The sequence below is a fragment of the Herpailurus yagouaroundi genome, unplaced genomic scaffold (genome assembly GCF_014898765.1).
Source record: "Herpailurus yagouaroundi ecotype Mexico unplaced genomic scaffold, PumYag 141, whole genome shotgun sequence".
NCBI classification, from domain to species: Eukaryota; Metazoa; Chordata; class Mammalia; order Carnivora; family Felidae; genus Herpailurus; species Herpailurus yagouaroundi.
In genome coordinates, this window is record NW_024412396.1 from 73,212,890 (window position 1) to 73,229,601 (window position 16,712).

Genomic DNA, 16,712 nt, shown 5'->3' on the forward strand with positions numbered 1-16,712 from the left:
AAGCTCAGGTTATGATCCCATGGCTCATGGTGGGATCGAGTCCCTCGTTGGGCTCCACGCCGTTAGTGCAGAGCCTGCTTGGGATTCTCTCTCCCTTTCCTTCTGCCCCTTCCCTATTCCTGCTTGCGCTCGCTCTCTCTTTTTCCCTCTCTTTCTCCGAATAAATGAGTAAACATTAAAAAATAAAAAGAAGTGCACATTACCACAACTGCTCAGGATGCTTAAAGCCCCGGAACTCTTGTTTAGATTAAATTATCGTTACTTCTCTCCCTGTTGATAGTTGTGTCCTAACTGGGTTCTCTTCCTGCTCTCTACACTTTGTCCCCCACCCCAAAAGTCAGGTCGGTCTTTGGAGTGTTGGACAGTTGACCCCCTAAAGTACTTACAGATACTTACTGAGCATCCATTATGGGCCAGGAACTTTTTTAGGTGAGGAAATAGACTGGTGGACAGTATTTCTGCCTTCTCAAAGCCTCCCTCTTCGTGGGACAGGCAGAAGGAAGAAAGCACATAGCCAGGATGGTAGTTGATGGTGGTTTCTTGCCCTCTCAGAAGTGGAGACTGAGTGCCAGACTCACGCGGTCAATAGAAGGCCTCCACCCCCAGCAGTGCCTAGACCCAGCAGAGCAGGTGGAAGAAATGTGGGTCCCTTCCTGGTTCCGCAGGATGCCACGTGCTTTGCTGACCCCTGAAGCAGCACTTAGCCAGCCCCCTTGAGTATTGCCTGGTGTGTGTGTGGTCACAGTACCTTTAAAGATGTGAATTTCCACTTACTTTGAAGAATCCAAAGCTCTGTAGATGCTATACTCTTTATGCTACTGCTTTTTTTTTAATGCTCATTTATTTATTTTGAGAGAGCGCACTTGAGCAGGGGAGGGGCAGAGGGAGAAGGAGAGGGAGAGACAGAATCTCAAGCAGACTGCATGTTCAGCATGGAGCCCAGCGTAGGGCTTAATGCCACGACCTTGAACCCCTGACCTGAGCTGATACAAAGAGTCGGGTGCTCGACCAACTGAGCCACGCAGGCGGCCCCTTATGCTACTTCTTTTAAATGTGGTGCCTGTTGGGGATGCCCGGGGGGCTCAGTCGTTTGGGCGTCCAACTTCAGCTCAGGTCATGATCTCACAGTGTGCGTTCAAGCCCCACATTGGGCTCCTCGAAGACAGTGTGGAGCCTGCTTTAGATTCTCTCCCCATCTCTCTCTCTCTGTCTGCCCCTCCCCCACTCACATACACGCACTCTTTCTCTCTCTCAAAATAGATGAATAAACTTTAAAAATATGTATTTGCCCGTTAGATTGGACTGCTATATAGTTTCTGAATAAATGCATTGAGAAGTCATTCATATACGTGCAGTTCACTCATTTAAAATATACAATTCTGGGGCGCCTGGGTGGCGCAGTCGGTTAAGCGTCCGACTTCAGCCAGGTCACGATCTCGCGGTCCGTGAGTTCGAGCCCCGCGTCGGGCTCTGGGCTGATGGCTCAGAGCCTGGAGCCTGTTTCCGATTCTGTGTCTCCCTCTCTCTCTGCCCCTCCCCCGTTCATGCTCTGTGTCTCTCTGTCCCAAAAAAAATAAATAAACGTTGAAAAAAAAATTTTTTTTAAATATACAATTCTGGGGCACCAGGGTGGCTCAGTCAGTTAAGCACCCAATTTTAGCTCAGGTCATGATCTCACTGCTCCTGAGTTTGAGCCCCGCATCGGGCTTTGTGCTTGACAGCTCAGCGCCTGGATGGAGCCTGCTTCAGATTCTGTCCCTGTCACTCTGCCCTTCCCCTGCTCTCTCTCTCAAATATAAAAGAAAATATAAATACATACATACACACTTAATAAAATATACAATCCATGGTTTTTAATATATTCACAGTACTGTGCAGCCTTCGTCACATCTAATTGTTTATAACATTTTCATCCCTCTAAAAATAAACCCCAAGCCCATTAACAGTCACTGCCAGTCCTCCCTGACCTATCACCCCCAACCTCCGGCAGCCCTTTATTGCCTTTCTGTCTCTCGAGAGTTGCCTACCCTGGACATTTCCTGCCAACGGGGATTATATGATGCGTGGCCTTCCTTCACTGGCATAATGGCTTCGAGGTTCATCCGTGTTGTAGCCTGTATCACTTATTATTTGTGTTGCCAAATAATATTTCACGCTATGGACACGTACCACATTTTTATTTATCCGTTCATCCGTGGATGGGCATTTGGGTGGTTTCTGCTTCTTGGCAGTGACGAGCGACACTGCCGTGAACACTCCCGTACGAGCTGCGGTGTGCGTGTGTGTGCTCGTTTCCCTGGAGTATTTACCTGGGAGCGGAGCTGCTGGGTCCCGTGTTAACTGGGTGTTTAACATTTGGAAGACCCGCCAGACTGTCTTCCAAAGCGTCTGCCCCCGGATGCACCCCCACCAGCAGGGCGCGAGGGCTCCGGCCCCCCCCCCCGCCGCCCCGTGTTGTCCACACTTGCTACTGTCTGTCTGTTGGATGCTAGCCATCGGGGTGGGGGTGTGGTGAGATCTCGCTGTGGCTTTGATTTGCATTTCCCCAGTGAGCATCTTTTCATGTGTGCTGTCTGCTTTTATGCATCATGGACTTCAGTCCTAGCGTGAAACAGAGTGTTACGGGTCATCCAGCCCGTTTGTTTTCAGATTGAAAAAAACTCCTGAGAATGAGGGTGAAAGGGAACCGGGCCCACAGGGGCGCTCCTGGCGTCTAGAGTCTCAGGCCTAAAGCTCATTATCTCTTCATTTCAGTCTTATTTTAAATCTAACCAACCATCTGTTTGTTTGTTCTTTCGATTAAATTCTCTAATCTGTTTTTCAGGCATTAGCATTTTGTTCTTATAGTCAGTACACTGATAGAAAAACCACCGTTTTCACAGACACCCGTTTTTACTTTAAGTGACTCAGAGACAAACTGGTGATTCAAATGAACATTAGCAAGCATTTCTCAAAAAATAAACAGAATGAGAATGTCGCTTAAAGGAAAATAAGTGAGAGTGTTTGTTGTCAATGCAAAGTTTGAGCTTTGGGGCAAAAGTTTGAATTTTGAAAAATTTGTATCCACTCAGTGCGAGCATCAGCCACCCGGGGCCCCGGGCTCTCCTGCTTAGATCAGCGACGCTGTGAACAGATGGGATTTTTAGTACATGTGGCGAAATGAGTCCCCACTGGAAGATCTACATGACCCGCTGAACCAGTATTTTCCCCATGACCGATAAATGATGTTCCGTAATCGTTGGTGGGCCAGAGAGCCATTCAAAGTGCAAGAGGCACCATTGGGTTTTAATGTAGAGACCACCTCACCGCTAAGAGAAACTACCATTTGTCAATTGGGTGTAGCTTCAAAGAAGTCCACGGTTCTCTGAAAAGGACCTATTAATTATTCCTCCCTTTTCCAGCTGCACCACGTAAGAGACGTTTACTTCCTGTATTTCAACCAAACCAACATTCAGAGCATAGAAGCAGACATGAGAACCCAGCCGTTTTCTATTAGGCCGGACAGTAAAGAGAGTAGCAAAAATGTAAAAAAAATGCCACTCTTCTCGCTACATTTGTGTTTGTTTTGCAAAATACAGTTTGACCCCCGAACAACACAGGTTTGAACTGGGAAGGTCCAGTTATACCCGGATTTTTTTTTAATATAAATACAGTACAGTACCATAAGTGTATTTTCTCTTCCTTATGCTTTTTTTTAGCATTTTCTTTTCTCTAGCTCACTGTATTGTAAGAATATATATGCTACATATACAACACGAAATGTGTGTTAATTGATGTTTGTGTCATCAGTAGGGCTTCCAGTCAACAGTAAGCAATGAGTAGTTAAGTTCTGGGGGGAGTCGGAAGTTATATGCAGATTTTCGACTGCGCGGTGGATTGATCCCTCTAGCCCCTGCATTGTTCAAGGGTCACCTGTATTTTCTGTAACATGAGATTTAATGAAATAACTAACATTGTTACAGAAAATTATTTAAATATTCAAATAGCATTTGTATTGACACGGTGGGCTTATTTTTTTTCCTTCTTTTAAGTTTATTTATTTTGAGAGAAACAGAGACAAGCTTGAGTGAGGGAGGGGCAAAGAGGGAGGGAGATAGAGAATCCCACGCAGGTTCCATACTGTCAGCATGGAGCCCGATGAAGGGTTTGAACCCACGAACCATGAGATCATGACCTGAGCCGAAACCGAGAGGCAGACGCTTAACCGACTGAGCCATCCACACACCCCTGGGCTTAGTATTTTTTAATGGATTCATGTTTTTTTTAATTTTTCTGGTTTAATTTCTAACGCAGTTGACATCAGAAATGACTCATAAGCCAAAGCTCTTTGGGGTCCTCGGTAACATTTAGGAATTTAAGGGGGTCTGAAAACCAGAGGGTGAGAACCACTCTTCCAGAAGCACACTGCTCCAAGGCAGCAGCATCAGCACCACCTGGGTGCTTGTTAGAGATGTCGCTTCTGGGCCACCTGAGTGGCTCTGACTTCGGCTCAGGTCATGATCTCATGGTTCATGAGTTTGAGGCCCACGTGGGGCTCTGTGCTGTCAACACAGAGACCACTTCAAATCCTCTTTCTCTCTCTCTCTCTCTCTCTCTCTCTCTCTCTCTCTCTCCCCCCCCAGCCCTCCCCCACTTGTTCTCTGTCTCTCTCAAATTTTTAAAAAAAATTTTTGACGTTCATTTTTTGAGAGACAGAGCACAAGCAGGGGAGGGACAGAGAGAGAGGGAGACATAGAATCCAAAGCAGGCTCCAGGCTCTGAGCTGTCAGCACAGAGCCCGACGTGGGGCTCGAACTCAGACTGCAAGATAGTGACCTGAGCCGAAGTAGGACACTTAACTGATAGAGCCACCCAGGCACCCAAGATACTTTTATTTATTTATTTATTTATTTATTTATTTATTTATTTATTTAGAGACAGAGACAGATCACAAGAGGGGGATGGGCAGAGAGGAGACACAGAATCTGAAGCAGGCTCCAGGCTCTGAGCTGTCAGCACAGAGCCCAACACGGGGCTCAAACTCAGACTGCAAGATCGTGACCTGAGCCGAAGTCAGACGCTTAACTGATGGAGCCACCCAGGCGCCCAAGATCCTTTTTTTTTTTTTTTTTTTTTTTTTTTATTTATTTATTTACAGACAGAGAGAGACAGATCACAAGAGGGGGATGGGCAGAGAGAGGAGATCCAGAATCTGAAGCAGGCTCCAGGCTCTGAGCCATCAGCACAGAGCCCAATGCAGGGCTTGAACTCACAAACCATGAAATTGTGACCTGAGCCGAAGTCAGACACTTAACTGACGGAGCCACCCAGGCATCCCAAAATAAATAAACTTAAAACAACAGTAAGAAACTTTGTAACGTGGTGTGATGGTGATGCTCTTCTTACCAGGACATTGGCTAGGTTTCCAGGGAAAATGGGCCCATCATGTCATTGTCCTCTCTATTGCTTGTAAATGACCAGATAGTGCTTTACAAGTCATTTCTTTGATGCTTAGGGTTCAAGTCAGCATTTTCCGTTAAGGGCAAAGCAATTCTTCTTGGGTCCCTATGAGGGGTTTACTGCCCACAGACCCAGGGTGATTGTCCTGTACTCACATGTTGACGTTCTTCTCTATTTTCACATCTGATACTTACAGTGTGTTCTGGAAAGTACTACGTGTTGTGAGGGTGAAGATGCTTTGGAAATGGGAGAGGAATGCACGTTTTGGTTAAAGAAGATAGTATATTAAGCAGGAAAGCTTCAAATAGTCTACAGATTTCTTTCAAGTGAGGATTTAAATCAGGCATTCCCCTTTCGGCTTCGTTGTTTTTGTTTAGCCAGTCACAGGAGCATGGGTTAGAGAAGCAAACATCAGCAGGGAACTTTAAGCATATTAAAACGTGTGGTGCTTTCTGAAATCCAGAGAGGGACTTTTCTACTTTCAGTGTCAGTAATATCAATATCTGCTTTGAGATTTGTTCTTACTATTTTTGGAGAGTCCTCCTTGGCTTAATGTTTTCAAACCATCAAAGAAATGCACGTTTGTTTTCTAATCGAAATACACACCAGTTAGTATTTCTTCTTACTCCACACCTCCCCAGTTCTACCCATACCCATACCCATTTCTAGCCAACCGGTGTATGTTTATTATTTCTTCAGAAGGCTTCTGAGAACCCTGGGGGGTGACAAATGTGTTTATTATCCTGATTGTATGATGGTTTCCCGGATGTATGCATATGATAAACATGTCAGATTAGAGGGGCACCTGGGTGGTTCAGTCAGTTAAGCGTCCAACTTCACCTCAGGTCTTGATCTCACAGCTCGTGGGTTCAAGCCCCGCATCAGGCTCTTGGCTGTCAGCGTAGAGCTTGCTTCGGATTCTCTGCTCCCCCCCCCCCCCCCCCCAAAAATAAAAACATTTTTTTAAATATCAGATTGTACACTTGAAACACATACCATTAATTGTATCTCAATTATACCCCAGTAAAGCTGGGCGTTTTTAAAGCTCCTAAGTGGAAGAGTATTTCTTTTGATCTAGGGGCACAGTGGAGAAACTCCTGAGATGCTAAGGACGTTGTGAACCGAGGTTTGGGAACTTATGGGCAAGAAATATCCTTTCATAGCATGTTTTAAAATTAATTCTTAATTTACATACAGCGAAGTTCAGTCTTTTTAGTGAACAGACACATACATATAACCATGTAATCACCACCACGATCAAAATCGAGAGCAGCTTCATTACCCTCCCAAAAAATTATTTTGCTACTCCATTGTATAGTCAAGACTTCTCCTCCCCAGGGCCACCACTGATCAGTCCGCAGCTCTCCCATATCGTCTTTTCCAGAATGTCACGTAGGTGGGCTCATACGGTCTGTAGCCTTTTGAATCCAGCTTCCTTCATTCTGCATAATGTGTTCGAGGTCCACCCCAACGGTTTGTTCCCGTTAGCTGCTCAGTGGTATCTCACTACATAGACGTACCACAGTTTATCCATTCCCCAGTTGAGGGGCATGTGGGGCAATAGAACTGCTGTAAGTATTCATGTGCAAGTTTTGGACATAGGTTTTCACTTAACTCGGGTAAACAGGCAGGACTCCTGGGTCATGTCATATGTTTAACTTCCTAAATCACTTTCCGTGCCAGCAGGGTGTAAGGATTGAGGTTGCTCTGAGTCCTTGTCAACACCGGGGTCCTCAGTCCTTTAACCTCATTTTGGCTTTTTTTTTTTTTTTTTTTTTTTTAATTTTCAAGTAATCTCTCCACCCCACGTGGGGCTTGAACCCACAATGCTGAGATCAAGAGTCACCTGTTTTACTGACTGAGCCAGCCAGGTACCCCTCTCATTTTGGCTTTGATTTGCATTTACCTAGTGACTAATGATGCTGAACATTTTTTCCTGTGCTTGTTCATCATTTGTAGATCTTCCTTGCTGAAGTGTCTATTCAGATCATTTGCCCATGTTTTAATTGGGTTGTTTGTTTTCTTATTATTGAGCTGGAGGCTTCTTTACATATTCTACATACAAACCTTTGCCAGTCTACCTTCTTTCAGTCTATGGCTTGTGTTTTTATTTTAACCCAGTGTCCTTTACAGAGTTTTAATTTAGATGAAGTCTGACTTATGATTTGTTTCTTTTGGTATCATATCTGAGAAGTCTTTGCCTAACCCAAGCTCACAAAGATATCTCTCTTAAAATGTTTATGGTTTTATAGGGTTTTTTTAATGTTTATTTACTTGGGGAGGGGAGGGGTAGAGAGAGGGAGAGAGAGAATCCCAAGCAGGCTCCGTGCTGTCAGCGTGTGAGATCATGACCTGAGCCTAAATCAAGAGTCGGATGCTTAACCGACCGAGCCACCCAGGCACCCCTGTAGTTTTATAGCTGTATATTTTATATTTAGGTCTGTGATTCATTTTGGCTGAGGTTCGTTTTGTAGCATATGGCTGTCCAACTATTCCACTTACTGAAAGGACTAATCATTCTTTGAAATGGTTAATTTCTTTTGCACCCTTGTCATAAGTCAGTTGACCATATTTGTGAGTCTGTTTCTGGACTCTGTTCTGTTCCATTGATTAGGGATCTTCTCGCCGATGCCACACTGTCTTCATTACTGTCATGTCACTTCATAGTAAATTTTGACATCAGGTAGTGTGAATGCTTCGATCCTGTTTTTCTTTCTCAAAGTTGTTTGCCTATCTAGTTATTTTACTTTTCCATATAAATTTTAGAATCAGTTTGGTTTTATCTACAAACTATCCTTCAGGGGTTTCGATTGGAATCGCACTACTCTGTAGTTTCGGGGAGAGCTGATACCTTACCCATAGTCCATGAACACAGTATGTCTCCATTTTGGCATCGTTTTGTGGCTTTCAGCATACAGATCCTACATGTGTTTTTTTAGGCTCATAAATATTTCATCTTTTGGTGCTGTTGTAATCAGGGCTGTTCATTTTCTAATTGCTTATTGTCTTTTTCTTACAGTTCTGTCAAGTTTTATATCGTGTCATTCAGTGCATAGATATTAGTATTACTTATTGGTTGACTCCTTTATCATTATGGAATGATCCTCTTTATCCCTGGTCATCTTAGTTGCTCCGAAAACCACTTTGATGTTAATATAGCCACTTCTGCTCTCTGTTGACTCATGTGAACCTGGAATGTCTTTTTCCTTACTTTTACTTGTGACCAATTTGTGTTTTTATATTTAAAGCAGGCTTGTTGCTGACAGTAAGGAGCTGAGGGTTACTTTATTCGGTCAGAGGTCTGCGCCTTTTGATTGATGAGGGTATGCAAGCGACTTGCTTTCAGTGTGAGTATTGATGTTGTTGGGTTTCAGTCTCCTGCGGAATGTGCACATTCCTGGGGTAACACCTGGACCCTACCATGAGAGCAGGCTTGAGCTAACCTCCCAAATGAGGAAATGCACAGGTTTTCTCTTAAGATTGCCACTAGGATTTTTATCATTCACCTAACCTTATTTGAGTTCATCAAAAATCCAGTTAGAATTATGTTTAAGATTGCATTCAGTGTGCAGGTTGCCTTGTGGAGAAGTTATCTTTGTAATAGGACGTCGCCCCACACCAGGGAACGGAAGATTCCTTCATTTGTTTGAATATTCTTCTGTGCCCTTTATTAGGGTTTATGCTCTCTCCATTGGGGCCTTGTGACTGGGCAGTGAGTTCCTAGTGACCAAGGGGTCACTTCTGGGACTGTGTTCCTGGGCTCCTCCTGTTAATTACATTCCCTAATTATGTCACTGTTAGTGGAGAAGGTGTTCATGTTAGTTTCCCATTTGTATTTTTGGTTTTTGTATCATACCCAGCTGCAGTGGTCTATTCTGTTGCCTGTTGGCTTTTTCAGATTTGATGTAACATTTCCAAACACAATGTTCCATTTTTTTAAAATGCTGGGGCTCCTGGGTGGCTCAGTCGGTTGGGCGGCTGACTGCAGCTCAGGTCATGATCTCTTGGTTTGTGAGTTTGAGCCCCGCATCGGGCTCCGTGCTGACAGCTTGGAGCCTGGAGCCTGCTTCAAATTCTGTGACTCCTCTGTCTCTGCCCCTTCCCCATTTGCGCTCTGTCTCTGTCTTTCAAAAATGAATAAATGTTAAAAAAAAAAAAAAATGCTGACAGCTGCCTGGGTGGCTCAGTCAGTTGAACATCCAAGTTTGGCTCAGGTCATGATCTCACGGTTTATGGGTTCGAGCCCCACGTCGGGCTCCATGCTGACAGCTCGGAGCCTGGAGCCTCTTCAGATTCTGTGTCTCCCTCTCTGCCCTTCCCCTGTTTGTTCTCCCTCCCTCCCTCCCTCCCTTCCTCCCTATCTCTCTCTCTATCTTTCTCTCTCTCTCTCAGGAAATAAAATAAACGTTGGGGAAAAAACTTCCCACTTTTCCCCTCACCCCGCCAGCCCCAGAATGCATCTGTTTCTGTTGTGGGAGGAAGAGCATCTAGACAAACGGAGATTTGGCCTTTGGTGGACTCAACCTTTATAAATCCTGTTCACGTGAATAGAACAATAAACAACATAGTGGAACGGCCTTTGTGGTCGAGAAGGAAGGACTGAATAATCAACCTTTCTTTCCTCATTGTCTCTGAAATCAGACTCTCGGTGCTGTTCGTAGGAGTGTCCCTTCCTGTTGTCAGCCTTAGTATGTTCTGCTGTACCTCAGTTACGTCAGGGCATGAACATTCTATTAGTTCACCCATTGGTCGTGAGTACTACAGATCCAGAAAGGCGTCAGGATGCTGTGGAATCTCAGCAGTTTCCCATAAGGTTACTTCCCAAGCCAGTTCGGTTTGCATCTAATTCCATAAATGCAGCCCTCTGGAGGGGAGCACCCACAGGGGTGATTTTAAACACCGAAAGCGAGGGGCGCCTGGGTGGCGCAGTCGGTTAAGCGTCCGACTTCAGCCAGGTCACGATCTCGCGGTCCGTGAGTTCGAGCCCCGCGTCGTGCTCTGGGCTGATGGCTCGGAGCCTGGAGCCTGTTTCCGATTCTGTGTCTCCCTCTCTCTCTGCCCCTCCCCCATTCATGCTCTGTCTCTCTCTGTCCCAAAAATAAATAAACGTTGAAAAAAAAAAAATTTAAACACCGAAAGCGGGAGTGTCGAGAGAGCAGGTGCTTCCTCGTATTACAGGGTCAGTCCCACCCCGCACGGTGTGCGCCCACGTGCGCGGAAACTGCACATGCGCGTTGCTGTCCCATTTCACACGGGCCCGGTGCCGAGAGAAGATTCACTCACTTTCAACACGTGAGAAAACCGAGGCGTGGGCAGGTTTTTCCATGTGCAGGGCCTGCTTCTGAGTCAGAAGGCAGCCTTGCCAGCCTGTCTGCGTAGTCTGATCCTGGCTGGGTCCGCACCTCGGGGCTCACACTCACTCGGTGCGTGAGAATTGCATCTGGTCCACATCTTCCCGTGCGTTTTTGTGGCACGAGGACGATGAAGACCGCCTCGCGTGGTGCTCAGACCGAACCCCGTCCAGACACGCAGACGTCAGCACACGGCGCTCCGCTCCCTTGACCCTGCAGCTTTTGTGCAAAGAGGTTTTGAAACCCAAGAACAATGCGAGGTGGCCTGCCGCTTGCCTTCTGCTCTTCTCCAGACATTCGTTTTAGTACATTTAGCCTTTTCTAGAGACGAGCATTGAATTAAAGGAGTGTCACGTGGTAGGAAAGGTGAGTGGAAGTTACGGCGTGAGATTTTTTTGTCTTGTGGAAGAAAGAACTTATGCCAATTAGGGGCGCCTGGGTGGCGCAGTCGGTTAAGCGTCCGACTTCAGCCAGGTCACGATCTCGCGGTCCGTGAGTTCGAGCCCCGCGTCAGGCTCTGGGCTGATGGCTCAGAGCCTGGAGCCTGTTTCCGATTCTGTGTCTCCCTCTCTCTCTGCCCCTCCCCCGTTCATGCTCTGTCTCTCTCTGTCCCAAAAATAAAATTAAAAACGTTGAAAAAAAAAATTAAAAAAAAAAAAAAAAAAAAGAACTTATGCCAATTAGAGTTGGCCACTAATAAAACTTCCCGGATCGGGGATGGTTGTGCTTCAGGGATACTGAAATGAGGACGTCTGCGTTAAAAGCAAGTTGGTCCAGCAGCCCCGCAGACTCCTGACTCCACGTCTGGGATTTGGTGACACAGTGCGCCTGGCTTCACCCGGGAACGCAGTCCTTAGCTTCACTTCCGGTAGAATAGAGCCAGTTGACTAAGAATCTAACTAGCCAGGTGTGTCCGTCGGAGGTCGATCAGAGAAACTACCAGTAGGATAGAGAACCTGAGAGACGGATTTCCAGGACCTCCCTCGGGCAGGAGCTGATGCTGCCCCCCAGGGGGTTTCTTCTTCCCCAGGAAAACCCAAAGCTCCGCTCCTCAGGCTTGCCGGCCGAGTGGATGAGGCCCCCCGTGTCCTCGAGGGTGATCTGTGCTCAGTCTGAGACTGTAGATGTTGGCCGCAGTTACCTTCCCGGTGACGCCCAGATTAGTGTTCGATGATGGGGGGAGTGGGGGGGCTCCCACCCTGGCTGTGGTCCGTCAGGCCCTGCTCTCCTGGCCCTGGTTAGTCTCTCTGGGGGCTGGCCGCTGAGGAACGTGAAGGGGGCCTGGCTGGGCCCGAGCGGCTCCCCTGTACCCGCATGGCAGTCCCATCCCGTGTGGGACTCAGGCTTCTCCGGCGAGTCTCCAAGGGAGGCAGGCACATCGCGTGTCCCCCGACTTCTTGGCCACCCGGGGACACCACGTGGCCTCTGCCCTCCTGTGCGCAGCCTGCGGCTCTCCCCCGCCTCGCTCTCTTCAAGCGTCCCCAGTCTCTGGGTGACTGTGGGAGCCCCCAGCCATTTGGCTTTGAGGGAGAGCGTAGAAAACCCAGCTCATGAATGCCACACTCCCTTACGGGCCCCAGATCCCAACTGACTCTACTCTGCACGCTTCCCTAGCCCGGGAAGGAAGGGGCAAAAGGCTGGGGGTCCCAGGGCCGGTCTGCTGCCCTCTGCAAGCCCCAGGGGAGCGGGACCCACCGGGGTGTGGCCTTCCCTTGGTGTGGGAGTCCCTCGAGTCTGCCTGCTCGCTTCTGTGGGCTTCGGGGTCAGCATGCTGGAAGAGTCCCTCACTGCCCCGTCCCCTGGGGGCCGGTGACGGGGGACATGCCCCGTCCACCTGGCAGCACCTGTCACAGCCTCTGTTCCTTAGTCCCCTGTTGTTTGGGAGGTCTCTTCAGGACCCTGTCCCCAGGTTCCCAGGTTTACTTTCTACTTACATTTTAGGAGTATTTTCTCTTTTTTTACTAAGGGGTTTTTTTTTTACTTGTTTCTGGATTTCCAACCATTTTTTTGTTCCTTCCACTCCTGCACCGTCTCAGCCCCATTGCTCTGATTCTTTGCACCTACTCCTCGTCTCAGACAACAGAGACAACAAACATTTCATGCTCGGGGCTTTTGTAGCTGATGGCTTGAAGAGGGGGTGTTTTCCTTCACGAAACATGATGTTAAGGCTCAGAGTTCAGGGTCAGTACAGTAAAGACGGGAGGAAGCACAGCGGATGACCTGGGGTTTTAGCTCCGTCTCCCTGAGACTGGATGCCTGGACGGCAAGCTTGCCCTGGACTGTCCACAAGGACGTCCTGCACGCCGTCATGGAGCTGGGTCTTAACCTTGTGTGGCCGGTGTTTGGATTTTGTGCTTTGAGGGGTGGGGAGGGGCAGAGGTCTTGCTCTGCTCGTCTGTGAGAGCCAGTCACCGGAGCCCAGTTCTGTAACCGGCATATGGCGGGTTCAGAGATTCCGTAAGGTAACTAATCGTATCTAAATTACTATAAAGAAAGAGTGGGTTATAAATCGATGATACAGAAAAACCAAACATTTTATGTCACCGATTTGTCCGTGTATGTTGTGCTTAATTTAGAGATTAACCATGTGGGCATTAAAGTGTACCTGTGCTCCAGAGAATTCTAGACTTCATGTAGAAACGTCTGTCGTAAAACACTGACTTTTATGAAGCTGGAAATAAACGGAGCGGGGGTGGGAGTCCGTGGTAAAGGACAATATAAAGAAAAACAGGCAGCGAGTTGCATGAGGGGTTCATTCAAAGTCCAGAGAAATCTCTTCTCAAGTCATTTCTTGGTGAGTCCACGCAGAGTAAGATCATGACCGTAGAGTAAGATCATGACCGTGTAGCCCGGGGCCCTCTGCTGGCTGTCCTCTGTGGCTCGCAGGGGCCCCCTGGGGCAGGCTCACACGAGGGGCCGGCGCTCCATTGCCGGTCGTTCAGTCTCCGCTGTTGCCTTCGTAATCTCACCCTTCCTTCCCAGCTCGATGCCTGCCTCCTCGCTTTGCACCCACGGTGGAGACCTTGACCTCCCCACTGCCCACCGGCACCGGTTGGTGGTAGCCGCCCGTGAGTTTGGCGGCTCAGAGTGAGGCAGGAGTCTCGGGGTGGCCACCTGTCCACGGCCACGTTTCCTGCCGCAGTTTTGACCCAAAGTCTCGTTGGGGATCCACACTGCTTCTCGATCTTGAGAATAAGGACGAGCCCAACGACCACCGGAAGCAGCAATTGTTAGAATTAAATATTTTTCTGTAAATGTTTTTTTAATGTTTTCTGTAAACGTTCTTTCAACTGTTATCTGTAAATATTTTTAATGCCCTGGTTATAATTCTAGAATATGTGGATTTCAGTTTGCAGTTAACATGTTTCGAACGTTACCACCTTCCTCCAATCCTACGGGAGCAGAATTTGACCCCGAGGAGGACGAGCCGACGTTAGAGGCGGCCTGGCCTCATCTACAGGTACTGAACTCTGGGAGCGCCCCCGAAACCGGGGCAGGAGTTGAATGTGTGTGTCTGTGAGGTTTTCCTCTAAAGCAGGTGCACTGGCCCTAAGGCCTCACCCCAGCTGGTGGCAGGTGCCCCTGTGATTTGTAAACCTGTGCATACAAGGAAGGCATTTCAGCAGAAGTGAGAACATCGAATGGCGTTTTTGTTTGTTTGAACACTTTACCCCAACTACAAAGATACGGAGTTGTCTGTATGTCTGCAGTGGAAATGACTGCTTGGTTGATAGCCATGGAATTGAAGCCCTTTGCAGACACTTCTTGTTCACGGTACCTAGATTCAGCGCACCCCAGAGCTCACCCGCTGACTGACACCTTTTTCTAACACATTTGTAAAGGCAGAAAGTTGGTCGTTGATGAGGCTGGACGCCTGAGAAGGCACGGAGCCCAGCACGAGCAGAGTATGTGCAGGCCGTGTGCCAGGTCAGGGTCTGGGTCGTCCGCAGGAAGGGAGACGGAAAGGGGGAAGCTGGGAACGAGCTAGATGGGGAACAGATCACAAAGGGGGGCTGTCTCGGTGGCAGAACATCCCGCCAAGGCAGGTGGGATTGCTGTGTAACCACAACAGCAGGCAACCCCTCTGATGCAGGGGAGGGACCTCCCAGCGGTGGGTGACTGCGTCTGGGACCCGCTCGCCAAGCCGTCCCAGCTTCCAGTCCGTCCGGCTCTGCCCAGGACACGTGTAGGTGGCAGGATGTAGATCCCACCGGCTGTGGCTGCTACGCACTGTGGTCTCTGACCAGCGTCGGTTAAGCATTGGCGACATCGGCCATGGGTACCATTTTGCTTAAATGCCACTTAAGGGTATAGTCTGTGGTTCTTAGCTAAATAAAATAATTATTGTCGTCAGTTATAACTTGATTAAGCCATGTAATTTGGCATTAATTCTGTAGATAATGTGGCTTTATTTTTTAAGGCTAATATTTTCAGGCAGATATTCAACTCATGGGTGTCTTTGATCTCTATCTCATAAAATACCATGTTATTTGATACATTGTTGTTGTTTTTTTCCTTCTAGCTTGTTTATGAATTTTTCTTAAGATTTTTAGAGTCTCCAGATTTCCAACCTAATATAGCGAAGAAATATATTGATCAGAAATTTGTATTGCAGGTAGGTACAAATTAGCTGAAACTACAAAAGCCGTAATCTACCGAGCGGGAATCCTGAGTCACTAAGTGTCTTTTTCTTCTTGAAGCTTTTAGAGCTCTTTGACAGTGAAGATCCTCGAGAGAGAGACTTTCTTAAAACTACCCTTCACAGAATCTATGGAAAATTCTTAGGCTTAAGAGCTTACATCAGAAAACAGATAAATAATATATTTTATAGGTAAGTCGACGTGTGGGTAATAGCTCTCTTTTTGCATGATGATGCTCGCATCCACACCTAATGCTCCCCTCACCCCATCCTTCCGTTTGGCAGGTGACTGGGGAATGGGGGCGGCCTCCCTTCCCCCCCCCACCCCTGGGGGGGGCCCACCCCTCCTTCTCTGCCTGCTCCCCTCCCTCACCCACCCCCAGCACCTCCCCACTCGGCCTTCCTGTGTTTCTGTTTCCACTTACCTGGGTGCGGGTCCGTCCGGAACCTGTCCAGAGCCAACGGTCCGTCCTTCTGCCTGTGTGTTACTCCACCCTCCCCGTGCATCTCGGAGAGGCAGGAGTGAGGAGTAAAAGCAGGGATCCTTAGGAACTCCTAAGATGGAGAATTGTACCAGAGGCCTGGGGACCCGCGTGTACCCGGGGCAGGAGAGGCCCTGCTGGCCACGGCAGGTGCAGGTGGGCCCGGCCGTCCCTAGGCCTACACGACCACAGAGGCTACCCTGCCTGGGTTTACCTGGGGGAGGGCACAGCCCCGAGGCTCTTGAAAGAATGTTCCATGACATTGCAAGTCCCACCCCCACCCTGGCCCCCGCCTCTCGTTGGTTCTTACCGTCTGAACACCCCTCCACCTGCCTGCCGACATCCCCGTGTTTCTGCTGCTGCCTGAGCCACACGGGCCACTGGTGATTGGGCATGAGCCCCGGGCGAGGCCCGTGTGCGTCCAGGCCGCCCTTCCATCCTCCTCATTTGTGTCTCTGCTCACCTCCGGCTCCTTCCACACTAGCGCCTCGGCGGCCTTTGTTGACCCTCCTGGAACATTCTTTCCACCTGCCCTTCTCCACAGCCTCCCAAGCCTCCGGACACAGCCCCCCACCAGGACGCAGCCCCTGGCTTGGCCGACAGGCCTCCCCATAGGCAGGGAGTGTGTGGGCCGAACACCGCACGTTCTCAGGGCCAGCTTCACGCCCGGCCCGTGGTGGCATCAGATGAGTGTTGATGGATGAGAGAGTTAATGTGGTTTCTTACCCATCCCTGGAAAGATTACCGAATGAGTGGTGTATTCTAAGACTTTGGGCATCCCTGACTCCAGGACGGGTCTCA

General features: G+C 48.4%; 1 protein-coding gene across 6 annotated transcripts in view; it reads left to right on the forward strand.

Annotated features, from left to right (window-relative positions):
- The window catches only part of PPP2R5C (protein phosphatase 2 regulatory subunit B'gamma), a 129,974-nt gene that overhangs the window by 82,074 nt on the left and 31,188 nt on the right, over positions 1 to 16,712 (forward strand). For all 6 annotated transcript variants that reach the window (XM_040478250.1, XM_040478252.1, XM_040478247.1 and 3 more), the window contains 3 exons: positions 14,140 to 14,250; positions 15,313 to 15,405; positions 15,491 to 15,621. In XM_040478250.1, the coding sequence (XP_040334184.1) occupies positions 14,140 to 14,250; positions 15,313 to 15,405; positions 15,491 to 15,621 (335 nt within the window). The remainder of the gene's footprint in view (positions 1 to 14,139; positions 14,251 to 15,312; positions 15,406 to 15,490; positions 15,622 to 16,712) is intronic.